At 36.2% G+C, this 13,123-nt stretch overlaps 1 protein-coding gene across 3 annotated transcripts in view; it reads left to right on the forward strand.

Moving 5' to 3' along the window:
• LOC129441075 (voltage-gated potassium channel subunit beta-3) overlaps nucleotides 1-13,123 on the forward strand; it is a 58,381-nt gene that overhangs the window by 37,490 nt on the left and 7,768 nt on the right. For 2 of the 3 annotated variants that reach the window (XM_073860933.1, XM_055200818.2), the window contains exons 7-12: nucleotides 6,718-6,761; nucleotides 6,838-6,924; nucleotides 7,015-7,100; nucleotides 7,184-7,304; nucleotides 10,902-10,996; nucleotides 11,608-11,728. In XM_073860933.1, the coding sequence (XP_073717034.1) occupies nucleotides 6,718-6,761; nucleotides 6,838-6,924; nucleotides 7,015-7,100; nucleotides 7,184-7,304; nucleotides 10,902-10,996; nucleotides 11,608-11,728 (554 nt within the window). Of the gene's footprint in view, nucleotides 1-6,717; nucleotides 6,762-6,837; nucleotides 7,101-7,183; nucleotides 7,305-10,901; nucleotides 10,997-11,607; nucleotides 11,729-13,123 lie in introns of all 3 variants that reach the window. The other variant, XM_055200816.2, reaches the window with a different exon arrangement.

The raw sequence follows: 13,123 nt of genomic DNA on the forward strand, positions 1-13,123 counted from the left end.
GTCACATCATAACTTTTTTCTCAGATACACGTTGGCCACAATCCCTTCATTTAATACTCTTTGAATACTCTTTTATAATGTCTGATGAGGTTAAATAATTCATGGCAGGTGATCTTAGATTATTTCTCCATATTTCTCCAGATATGCTGCTCTCTCTTCAGTCATTTTCTGTTCAGGTCAAGGAACTGAGATGGCTATGGCAGAACCTTGATTTTGTGCTTAGTTAATTACATTTTTGTTGATTTTAATGTTTGTTTTGAACCAATGTCTTGATGAAAAATGTAACTATGACCCATTATAAGATTTCTAGCAGAGCAAGTCAGGGCAGTTATCAGTTATCTCTTGGTATTTGATATAATCCATGACGCCATGTATCTGAATAAGATGTCCAGGACTTCTGGTATAAAAGTAGGTTCACATCTATAAAGATTAGGAGCACGTTTTAATAGGATTTGTTTCTTAAACTGTCTCTCAAACAACTTGTGCTGATGGTGGTGCAATTTTCCTTTAGTTTTTTAAGCTTTCTGACCCCAAGATTCAAATGATTTTTGAAGTTCTCCATCTGTGATCCTTGGAGAGTCTTTGGCCACTCAAATGATTCTCCTTGCTGAGCATAAAGATGATATAGACACACATCCTCTTTCAGCAGCTTTGCAACATCTCCAGTCGATAAAATCGTCTTCATTATTGCCCTAATTGTGGAAATAGATTTTAATTTTTTTAACTATATTTCCCTAAAGCCACTTTCCACTTTGTGTAGCTTAACAATCTTTAGCTGAACATCAGAACTGTAGTCTTTGGGTGTACTCATTGTGATGATAGAAGGGGATTTGGGTTTTGTGCTACTTAATATTTTTATTCCCGTGAAAATTTTAAAGAGCCACACAGATCCAAAATCGAAAATTGTCCTGTATTGCAGTGTGTCATGTAGCTGTCAATCAATGTAAACAATGTGCAAAGTAGTTGAACCAAAAAGTGCCCGATTAATAAACGGTTGCTCACTTACGGTTTTGCTATGACCCGGTTAACTTACATAAATGCTTAAATGAGTGTAAAATGTTAGTTTCTATCGTCGTTTTTGTTGCTTGGATTAATGATGAATGATGTCCTTGTTTAAACTCTTAATATACTGTCAGAGAGTCATGTTAGCAAGCGGCTAGCGCATGTGCACTTACGGTTTGCTATGACCCGGTTAGCTTACATAAATGCTTAAATGAGTGTAAATTGTTTGTTTCTATCGTCGTTTTTATTGCTTGGATTAATGATGAATGATGTCATTGTTTAAACTCTTAATATTCCATCAGAGAGTCATGTTAGCATGTGGCTAGCCCATGCTCACTTATGGTTTTGCTATGACCCGGTTAGCTTACATAAATGCTTAAATGAGTAAAATGTTAGTTTCTATCTTCGTTTTTATTGCTTGGATTAATGATGAATGATGTCGTTGTTTCAACTCTTAATATATTGTTAGAGAGTCACGTTAGCAAACGGCTAACGCATGCTCACTTACGGTTTTGCTATGACCCGGTTAGCTTACATAAATTCTTAAATGAGTGTAAAATGTTAGTTCCTGTCATCGTTTTTATTGCTTGGATTAATGATGAATGATGACGTTGTTTAAACTCTTAATATACTGTCAGAGAGTCACGGTAGAAAGCGGCTAACGCATGCTTGCTTACGGTTTTGCTATGACCAGGTTAGTTTACATACTTGCTTAAATGTGTAAAATGTTAGTTTCTATCGTCGTTTTTATTGCTTGGATTAATGATGAACGATGTCGTTGTTTAAACTCTTAATATACTGTCAGAGAGTCACGTTAGCAAGCGGCTAACACATGCTCACTTACGGTTTTGCTATGACCCGGTTAACTTAAATAAATGCTTAAATGAGTGTAAAATGTTAGTTTCTATCGTCGTTTTTATTGCTTGGATTAATGATGAACGATGTCGTTGTTTAAACTCTTAATATACTGTCAGAGAGTCACGTTAGCAAGTGGCTAACGTATGCTGCACTTACGGTTTTGCTATGACCCGGTTAGTTTACATAAATGCTTAAATGAGTGTAAAATGTTCGTTTCTGTCGTCATTTTTATTGCTTGGATTAATGATGAATGATGTCCTTGTTTAAACTCTTAATATACTGTCAGAGAGTCACGTTAGCAAGTGGCTAACACATGCTCACTTACGGTTTTGCTATGACCCGGTTAGCTTAAATAAATGCTTAAATGAGTGTAAAATGTTAGTTTCTATCGTCGTTTTTATTGCTTGGATTAATGATGAATGATGTCGTTGTTTAAACTCTTAATATACTGTCAGAGAGTCACGTTAGCAAGTGGCTAACACATGCCCACTTACGGTTTTGCTATGACCCGGTTAGCTTAAATAAATGCTTAAATGAGTGTTAAATGTTAGTTTCTATCGTCGTTTTTATTGCTTGGATTAATGATGAATGATGTCGTTGTTTAAACTCTTAATATACTGTCAGAGAGTCACGTTAGCAAGTGGTTAACACATGCTCACTTACAGTTTTGCTATGACCCGGTTAGCTTAAATAAATGCTTAAAGGAGTGTAAAATGTTAGTTTCTATCGTCGTTTTTATTGCTTGGATTAATGATGAATGATGTCGTTGTTTAAACTCTTAATATACTGTCAGAGAGTCACGTTAGCAAGCGGCTAACACATGCTCACTTACGGTCTTGCTATGACCTGGTTAGCTTACATAAATGCTTAAATGAGTGTAAAATGTTAGTTTCTATCGTCGTTTTTATTGCTTGGATTAATGATGAACGATGTCGTTGTTTAAACTCTTAATATACTGTCAGAGAGTCACGTTAGCAAGCGGCTAACACATGCTCACTTACGGTCTTGCTATGACCTGGTTAGCTTACATAAATGCTTAAATGAGTGTAAAATGTTAGTTTCTATCTTCGTTTTTATTGCTTGGATTAATGATGAATGATGTCGTTGTTTCAACTCTTAATATATTGTCAGAAAGTCACGTTAGCAAACGGCTAACGCATGCTCACTTATGGTTTTGCTATGACACGGTTAGCTTACATAAATGCTTAAATGAGTGTAAAATGTTAGTTTCTATCGTCGTTTTTATTGCTTGGATTAATGATGAATGATGTCGTTGTTTAAATTCTTAATATACTGTCAGAGAGTCACGTTAGCAAGCGGCTAACACATGCTCACTTACGGTTTTGCTATGACCCGGTTAGCTTAAATAAATGCTTAAATGAGTGTAAAATGTTAGTTTCTATCGTCGTTTTTATTGCTTGGATTAATGATGAATGATGTCGTTGTTTAAACTCTTAATATACTGTCAGAGAGTCATGTTAGCAAGCGGCTAACACATGCTCACTTACGGTTTTGCTATGACCCGGTTAGCTTAAATAAATGCTTAAATGAGTGTAAAATGTTAGTTTCTATCGTCGTTTTTATTGCTTGGATTAATGATGAATGATGTCGTTGTTTAAATTCTTAATATACTGTCAGAGAGTCACGTTAGCAAGCGGCTAACACATGCTCACTTACGGTTTTGCTATGACCCGGTTAGCTTAAATAAATGCTTAAATGAGTGTAAAATGTTAGTTTCTATCGTCGTTTTTATTGCTTGGATTAATGATGAATGATGTCGTTGTTTAAACTCTTAATATACTGTCAGAGAGTCACGTTAGCAAGTGGCTAACACATGCCCACTTACGGTTTTGCTATGACCCGGTTAGCTTAAATAAATGCTTAAATGAGTGTTAAATGTTAGTTTCTATCGTCGTTTTTATTGCTTGGATTAATGATGAATGATGTCGTTGTTTAAACTCTTAATATACTGTCAGAGAGTCACGTTAGCAAGTGGTTAACACATGCTCACTTACAGTTTTGCTATGACCCGGTTAGCTTAAATAAATGCTTAAAGGAGTGTAAAATGTTAGTTTCTATCGTCGTTTTTATTGCTTGGATTAATGATGAATGATGTCGTTGTTTAAACTCTTAATATACTGTCAGAGAGTCAAGTTAGCAAGCGGCTAACACATGATCACTTACGGTCTTGCTATGACCTGGTTAGCTTACATAAATGATTAAATGAGTGTAAAATGTTAGTTTCTATCGTCGTTTTTATTGCTTGGAGTAATGATGAACGATGTCGTTGTTTAAACTCTTAATATACTGTCAGAGAGTCACGTTAGCAAGCGGCTAACACATGCTCACTTACGGTTTTGCTATGACCCGGTTAGCTTAAATAAATGCTTAAATGAGTGTAAAATGTTAGTTTCTATCGTCGTTTTTATTGCTTGGATTAATGATGAATGATGTCGTTGTTTAAATTCTTAATATACTGTCAGAGAGTCACGTTAGCAAGCGGCTAACGCATGCTCACTTACACTTTTGCTATGACCCGGTTAGCTTACATAAATGCTTAAATGAGTGTAAAATGTTAGTTTCTATTGCGTTTTTATTGCTTGGATTAATGATGAATGATGTCGTTGTTTAGACTCTTAATATACTGTCAGAGAGTCACGTTAGCAAGCGGCTAACGCATGCTCACTTACGATTTTGCTTTGACCCAGTTAGCTTAAATAAATGCTTAAATGAGTGTAAAATGTTAGTTTCTATTGTCGTTTTTATTGCTTGGATTAATGATGAATGATGTCGTTGTTTAAACTCTTAATATACTGTCAGAGAGTCTCGTTAGCAAGCGGCTAACGCATGCTCACTTAAGGTTTTGCTATAACCCGGTTAGCTTAAATAAATGCTTAAATGAGTGTAAAATGATAGTTTCTATCGTCGTTTTTATTGCTTGGATTAATGATGAACGATGTCGTTGTTTAAACTCTTAATATACTGTCAGAGAGTCACGTTAGCAAGCGGCTAACACATGCTCACTTACGGTTTTGCCATGACCCGGTTAGCTTAAATAAATGCTTAAATGAGTGTAAAATGTTAGTTTCTATCGTCGTTTTTATTGCTTGGATTAATGATGAACGATGTCGTTGTTTAAACTCTTAATATACTGTCAGAGAGTCACGTTAGAAAGCAGCTAACGCATGCTCACTTACGGTTTTGCTATGACCTGGTTAGCTAACATAAATGCTTAAATGAGTGTAAAATGTTCGTTTCTATCGTCGTGTTTATTACTTGGATTAATGATGAACGATGTCGTTGTTTAAACTCTTAATATACTGTCAGAGAGTCACGTTAGCAAGCGGCTAACGCATGCTAACTTACGGTTTTGCTATGACCCGGTTAGCTTAAATAAATGCTTAAATGAGTGTAAAATGTTAGTTTCTATTGTCGTTTTTATTGCTTGGATTAATGATGAATGATGTCGATAATGTCTTCTCAGTAAGTCATGTTGCACTATTGTTGGTCTGTGCCACTGATCTGCGGTCTGTGCGGAGACTCTGTCAGTTGACCAATCAGAACAGTGTAGGCTACTGAAAGGTGGGGTTTAGGCAGACTGAGTCGTTGAACGCCTTCACACGAATCGTTTGGGGATCTCTGAGAAATGGGGTAATTTAAAATTTAGATTTTGAGAAAATTACAGTGTTTTTTGACCTTGCATGCATTTAAACTTGTTGTCCGGGACTTATAAACATTGAAAGGATGCTTAAAATTGGCATCTTACTGGCTCTTTAATAGCAGTGTGGATATACTTTGAGATTTTTTACCTGTAAAAATGTCTAGGGGTGCCAATAATTGTGTCCAGAGACGAAAAACAGTGGTGAAAAACATTATTCGAGAAAAATATATTTAATTATGTAAATAAATTCCAATTATTTTACTTCAATAAAAAATTGTATTTCTGTGATTAAATCATTTTTATAATTAAAGCTCAAAAGGAGAAACATTGTAAATGCATTTTCACAGCTTTTTTGCTCATATTTACCAAGGGTGCCAATATTTTTGTCCACAACTGTATGTGTAAATCAAAGCATTTCAGAAAAGTGTCAAAATACCCCCCCCCCCCCACACACACACACACATACTCAGATCACAGATTTAACATTGCATGAATTCCAGACATTTCTTGAATGATCCTGGAATGCTTTTGAAATAGGAATTTTTAACTGTTACTGCTTAATTTTCATAAGGGATTGTTGAGTGCTTATTGAAATTATTTTAATATTAAACATAAGCTTATTTAGATAATGTATATTTGTAGTTTTTTGAACACTTAAGACACTGTTCAGACTCCATCATTTAAAGGGCATTTAAGGGTGTGACTGCTTTTCCGAGGGGCGCAAATTCAAAATACGTTTTCGGATTGTCATATGCGTGTTGCTCGTGTTTTCAATATATGTGTTTGTTGCATCATGTGAACCATGTGCATCACGTGTTTTGTCAAAATAAGTGCCTGCTGCACACGCGTCAAAACCGTTTATGATAAAAGAAATGCTCACGTTCACAAAATACACGCAAGACACTCCCTTAACAGTAGATTACGCATGAGATTATGTGAGTATCTGGCAAATGCGAGCATCTTTTTTATCATAAACCCTTTAGATGCGTCTGCAACAGGCACTTATTTTGACAAGACACATGATGCACCCAAATAGGAGCATTTTTGACATGCTATAATAAATTATCTGTGGGGTATTTTAAGCTAAAACTTCACAGACACATTCTGGGCACACCTGAGACTTATATTGCATCTTTTAAAAATGGGCATTTTATATGACCTTTAACCCTATATGACATTTCTATGATAATCCATAGGGCGGAGACAGAAAGAGGCCTGTCAAGAAAACACATCATAGAAGGTAAAATGCTGTGTTATATCTCAATACGACTCTGACAGTATTCAATATGCTGATGGTGACAGTGATGTATCCGCAGGGCTACGAGGTTCTCTGTCTCGACTACAGCTGGATTACGTGGATATCGTCTTTGCCAATCGAAGTGATGTAAACAGTCCCATGGAAGGTCTTTCATTTCTTTCATGCCCTTTGTTACAGTATGAATGCAAAATGCGTTTCACATGCCTCATCGAGAGAATTATTGTGTGTTTCACAGAAGTGGTACGGGCAATGACATTTGTTATAAACCAGGGTATGGCCATGTACTGGGGTACGTCACGCTGGAGTGCCATGGAGATAATGGTGCGTTTGACTTTCAAGTTCAAATGTGTCCAAGTTGTACAATTTTCATCCAGTTGAATATGTTTGTGTTTTCGTGCGTTTAGGAGGCGTACTCTGTAGCCAGACAGTTTAACCTGATCCCACCTGTATGCGAGCAGGCCGAGTATCATTACTTTCAGAGGGATAAAGTAGAGGTCCAGCTTCCGGAGCTTTACCACAAGATCGGTAAGTAAACAAAGTTACTCAAAGTTGAAAGGTTGTTGGCTGTATTTAAAGCAGTGCGGTGCACTTATTAGACCTTATTAGCTGCCTCGCTGTCTCATAGCAGCTAAATTGAAATGCATCACTGAACTTAAAGGCTCTACATGGGCAGTAATCCAAATACCTCACCTCGGTTGATTCCAATGGCTTTGTATTTTAGATCCTTTTCATATTGACTGAATAGAGTCTAAAGAAGATTTCTATAAACCCGTTGCATCATCTTGTTTAAACATGTGTATAGAATTCAGTGCAATGCATTTTGGGATGGTTGTGAACAGAATAAGTTACACTGATCAGCCATAACATTATGGCCACCTGCCTAATATTGTGTACGTCCCCCTTTACCCACCAAAACAGCCCTGACCCGTCGTTGTGTAGGACAAGTGTAGTTGATGTGTTAGAAGCAGGAAAAATGGGCAAGCTTAATGATCTGAGCGACTTTGACAAGGGCCAGATTGTGATGGCTAGACTACTGGGTCAAAGCATCTCCAAAACTGCAGTTCTTGTGGGCTGTTCCCTTTCTGCAGTGGTCAGTACCTGGGTGATTCTCACGAAAACTTGGTTTTAAAAATGTCAAGCATGAAAATGTAAAAATTGCTTAAATTTACTTTTTTACCCACCAGACATTGAAAAACAAAGTCTGGAGTAAATGGGAACATTAATTTAAAAACTTTTACTTATCATTTAACACTTTTTGTAACATAATTTTAAAAATGAGTCCTAAAAAATCTCATTACCGCAACAGTCAGAAAATATCAACACTGACATATTTTCAAAATGACATGACAAACCTGAAAGAACATAATTTGGAGATTCTGCACATGCATTTAAAATCAAAGTATTATGCTTCTATTAATTAAATTAACATTTAATAATCATCTGTTGTGGTAATGATAATCAAAATGTCGTGTAAGCATTCTGACAAGACAATATTTCAAATTAACTGTAAAAAAATGATCTTACCTGATAGCCATCTTGAAGTAACTGGTCCATGTGCTTGGTCACTCAAAATCAAACTTTATTAAAATTCTGTATGTGTGCTTAAACTGTTCTCAAAAAGTGTTGCGGAGGATGAGAACATCAGGCATTATTATTATTATACATGAATATTCTGTAAATATTTTTTCTGTCATCTAAAGTAGTCTAGCAAAACATCCATTTATTTTTTTTCTTAATATTTTTGTGTTAATTTGATTAAATTACAACATAACGCATGTTCAAACACAGCCGGACACATTGCGGTAATGAGAATTTCAGCAGAAAATGAGATAAAATTTCCAATTATAAATTCTTATGTTGAAATCACACATTGTGCAAGCTAAAATCATTAGTGCGTTGGTGTTTCAATGGTTTCGTGAGAATCACCCACCTATCAAAAGTGGTCCAAGAAAGGAAAAGCGGTGGACCGGCTCATTGATGCATGTCGGGAGCGAAGGCTGGCCAGTGTGGTCTGATCCAACAAATGTTCTGATAGAAAGGTCTAGTGGAGTCCGTACTGTACATCACCGGGTCTGGCCTGTTTTGGTGGCCAAAGGGGGACCTACACAATATTAAGCAGGTGGCCATAATGTTAAAGATGATCGGTGTATGAATATATATTGCGGATTATTTATTAAAATGTGTCAGTCTAGCATGCTTCTTGTTGTTTATATGTTAAGGTGACCAGATTTAAAAAAAAAAAAAAAAAACTGGGGACATTTCCAAGTTCATTGGTCAAAATATCATTAAAATCTCATTTGTTATTATCTATGAATTAAAAAATGGGGACAAAACATTTTTTCAAAGTTTTCTTCTTTTTATTGTTGTGGGTTTATTGCAAAAAATGACTTACTTGGTTACCTCTTACTTAATAGTATTTTTGTCTTGTTTTTAGTACAAATATCTAGATATTCTTAAATCAAGATGCATTTTCTTGATAAGCAAAATCCCCTATAGCTCTAAGACAAAAAATAATACATTGAAGTGAATTTGTGCTTAAAACATGCAAAAATCTGCCAATGGGGTAAGAAATTTTTTCTTGAATGAAGTGTTGGCAGATTTATTTTTATTTATTCCTTTTTTGCTTGTTTTAAGCACAAATTTGATATTTTTGGTCTAAAATTAGATTTATTTTATTAGGTCATTTTGCCCATCAAGAAAATGCATTCTGATTTAAGAATGTTTGATATTTGGATTGAAAACAAGAGAAAAACACTATAAGAACCTATTTTTTTGCAGTGTTTCTGTAGCCTACATTTTTCCCCTCTTTTATACAATCAACAGAGACTTATCTCATCAAAATGTACCTCTAAGGTACTACTTCAGCTTATTTCATAACACTGTAAACGTGAAAAACAGAAAGAATAATGCAAAATTAACATTATTACCTATTTAGCCTATACACAAAACAAATGCTCAGTACTATGCTGTGATCAGTTCACTTCATTGGTTTACTTTAATTACTTTAATTTAACATGAGTAGTTAGTATCTTAACCCCCGATAACTTTGACTGTTTTCATATATTGATTGATGATAACTTGATGACCAAAAAATGGGACTGTCCCCGGAAAATGGGGACGTCTGGTCACCTTATTATATGTCTATGTCGTGTTTTTAATATGCTTTAAAGGTGCAGTGTGTAATTTTTAGAAGGATCTTTTGACATAAATGAAAAATATTATACAAAACTATATGATCAGGGGTGTACAAAGAACTTTCATAATGCACCTTTATGTTTTTATTACCTTAGAATGAGATGTTTTTATCTACATACACAGAGGGTCCCCAAATATGGAAGTCACCATTTTGTGCCTCCATGATTCTACAGAAGCCCTTAACGGACAAACTTTTTTTTACTAAGTTGTCTCTGACGATGACATGTTTGGCTGGTGGTGGCTAACGTAGCTCCTCTATGCGTTTCAAAAGCGAGGGTTGAGCATTGGACTGAGCCATTGGTTGCAATGCGCAACCTCACCACTAGATGCCGCAAAAATGTACACACTGCACCTTTAAGACAAGTCATGTGCAAGTTTATCATTCAACACCATTGCAGAGTATTTCTTCCATAAAACTGCGGTTTGAAATCGCCTCGGTTTTCCTATGTCACGAACTTGCAACCAGTCACATCATCACAGTTGAACGAGTGGATCAGTACTATGAGTCGTAGATATTATGTATGGATCCCGCATAGATTTTCTAACCTTTTAACATCGTCGCTAAAAATATTAGTGCTGCAAACGTGCAGTTCACGTATGCATTGCCTGAAACCGGATTTAGCAGTTATGTGTCTAAAACTGCCAAATGTAGCATCTATTGACATATATATATATATCTATGGTCCAAGGTTGTGCAAAACAGTGGAGGCGGGGACTCATTTCCATATTCATATCTATGGTCCGAGTTGTACGATTGAGTAGAGGCAGGGACTAATTCGCATATTTATAGATCAGCAAAAAAGAGGCAAGAGTGTAGAGTTACATTTAATCTGCAAAAGAGGCCTGAACCATGGTTTTGTGGTTAGTGCTACAGAAACTTTGAGCTGATTTATCTGGATTTAATTATTATTCACTTGTGTATGTCAGGTGTCGGTGCAATGACCTGGTCTCCTCTCGCATGCGGACTCATCACAGGAAAATACAGCGATGGCGTCCCAGACTGTTCACGGGCCTCAATAAAAGTAAGTTACAGTAACGTGTATAAGATGAACGTGTGTGTGTGTGTGTGTGTGTGTGTGTGTGTGTGTGTGTGTGTGTGTGTGTGTGTGTGTGTGTGTGTGTGTGTGTGTGTGTGTGTGTGTGTGTGTGTGTGTGTGAAAGTCGGCACACCTCTGATCTACTGGCTGACCTTCAACGTGATACCCAGCTGATGCCTGACCAACGACCACCGGCAGAACCCGCTTAACCTCCGCTTAATCTCCTTATCCGTTTCTATGTATATATATATCTCCCAAGGGTTTTTACCTCCTAGGACTTTTTTTAATTCCCCGGCTAAAAAGTCTGGGTTTTTTTTCTCCTACGGGGTTTTCAACCCAGGGAGGCAGCCTTCTTGGGCTTAACTTAGCATCCTCTTCTTTACGTTACATTAGTAATACGCATGCTTACAATGTTGATTCATAGTCGCAGCAAATTTAGCTGCTTGTGCTACTGTGTATTATGTTGTGTCGATTTTCTGTGCTTTCCACTGCTTCTATTAATGTAAAGCTGCTTTGAAACAATCACCAATTGTGAAAAGCGCTATATAAATAAAATTTAATTGAATTGAAAAATTGTGTGTGTGTGTGTGTGTCAGGGTTATCAGTGGCTGAAAGAGCGAGTAAACAGTGAAGAAGGACGCAGACAACTGGCAAAAATTAAAGAGCTCCACCTGGTGGCCGACAGGCTCGGCTGCACTCCTGCTCAGCTCGCGATTGGTGAGAATTTTTAAGTTACACGTTCATACTTTACATGCTTTACAGAAGATTATCTTTACAGACTTTGTGTAAACAATACACATGGTAGTGTTAACTTTGATGTTTGGACTGCAGTATTGTTCAGTTTTTGCAGGGCTGGCAACTTTTGAGTTCAGCTTGGACTGATATTTACTGGGGCGAGGGTGCATAGAGGGTTGACATCTATTCAATTATTATTAATAATATTAATTACTAAATAATTTTTAAAGGACAAGTTCAGTATTTTACACTTAAAGCCCTTGGAAAGCATCTTTTGCAGCGATTTTTGTGTGAGCATATCAGTGAACACCCCTGACCACTCGGTGAGTTTCACGTCTTCGTAAATGAAAGTTTAATGCATTTTAGGAAGGATTGTTCCTGTGCACCTATACACACATTCTAGAGGTGGGAGGTAAACAACAAACACCTGAAAATTCTCGGGGCAGCCGCATATGTCGAAATTTCAGTCAAAACCGTTTTATTTCATCATAAAACAATCTGAAAACAGGGCATTAAGTGTAAAATTCCAAACTTGTCCTTTAATGAATAAAAATATTATATATGTTCTTTACTAAAGTAACCATTTGCCAAACGACTTATTTTATAATAGTGTTTGTTTTTTGCTATTTCTGTGTTGGAATTGTCGCTATGTGAAGGGAGGGTCTGTATACACTATATAGTACACATTTTACACAGTAACGTTAGCTCAATTTAGTTTTTAATACGCTTTAGCTATGATTTGAACTAAGGTAATCTACTTTTTTATTTAGCTTTTTATCAGAAATAAACTACTCATAAAAATGTCTCTATTGTTATTGATTCTTTGCATTTTTCTTAGTTTTTTATGTTGTTACTGCTGAAACCGTTTATAGTTAGCATTAAAGTGTGAATGGCCCTTAACTCCACCTTCTTTGATTTTATTGGCCATCACCTCAGTTTGTTTTGACATTGACAAGCGCTTTTATCTGCTGATTGAGGCGGGTCAGATAGAGATAAGGGTTGTACAGTATTGACAGTTAGGCATATTAGGCAATCATTTCATGACTTTTACACACCACAGGGATCTCAGTGGTGGGCACGAGCTTGCCTGAGAAAATGGATGTGTGGCGTGAAAAGAGGGTCAATTGTGTGAGTCTCACGCTGAATGCGTGAGTGCGGGCAGCCCTGGTGCTTGTCATCTGCACCATGCTAACCTCTATAGAAAGAATAAATGTGTGAGAATCAAAGAACTTTAATCAATTAAATATTAATAATGCAAATATGCAAAGTTAAAACAAAAAGTATATATAGTGCAAAATAAAAAGTGATGTTGCTTCTTAAGGCCAATTTACAGTTAACGCATATTTTCTGCACTTTGTTTTTGCATAAATTAAGATT

The sequence above is a fragment of the Misgurnus anguillicaudatus genome, chromosome 22, assembly GCF_027580225.2.
Source record: "Misgurnus anguillicaudatus chromosome 22, ASM2758022v2, whole genome shotgun sequence".
In the NCBI taxonomy this organism is placed as follows: domain Eukaryota; kingdom Metazoa; phylum Chordata; class Actinopteri; order Cypriniformes; family Cobitidae; genus Misgurnus; species Misgurnus anguillicaudatus.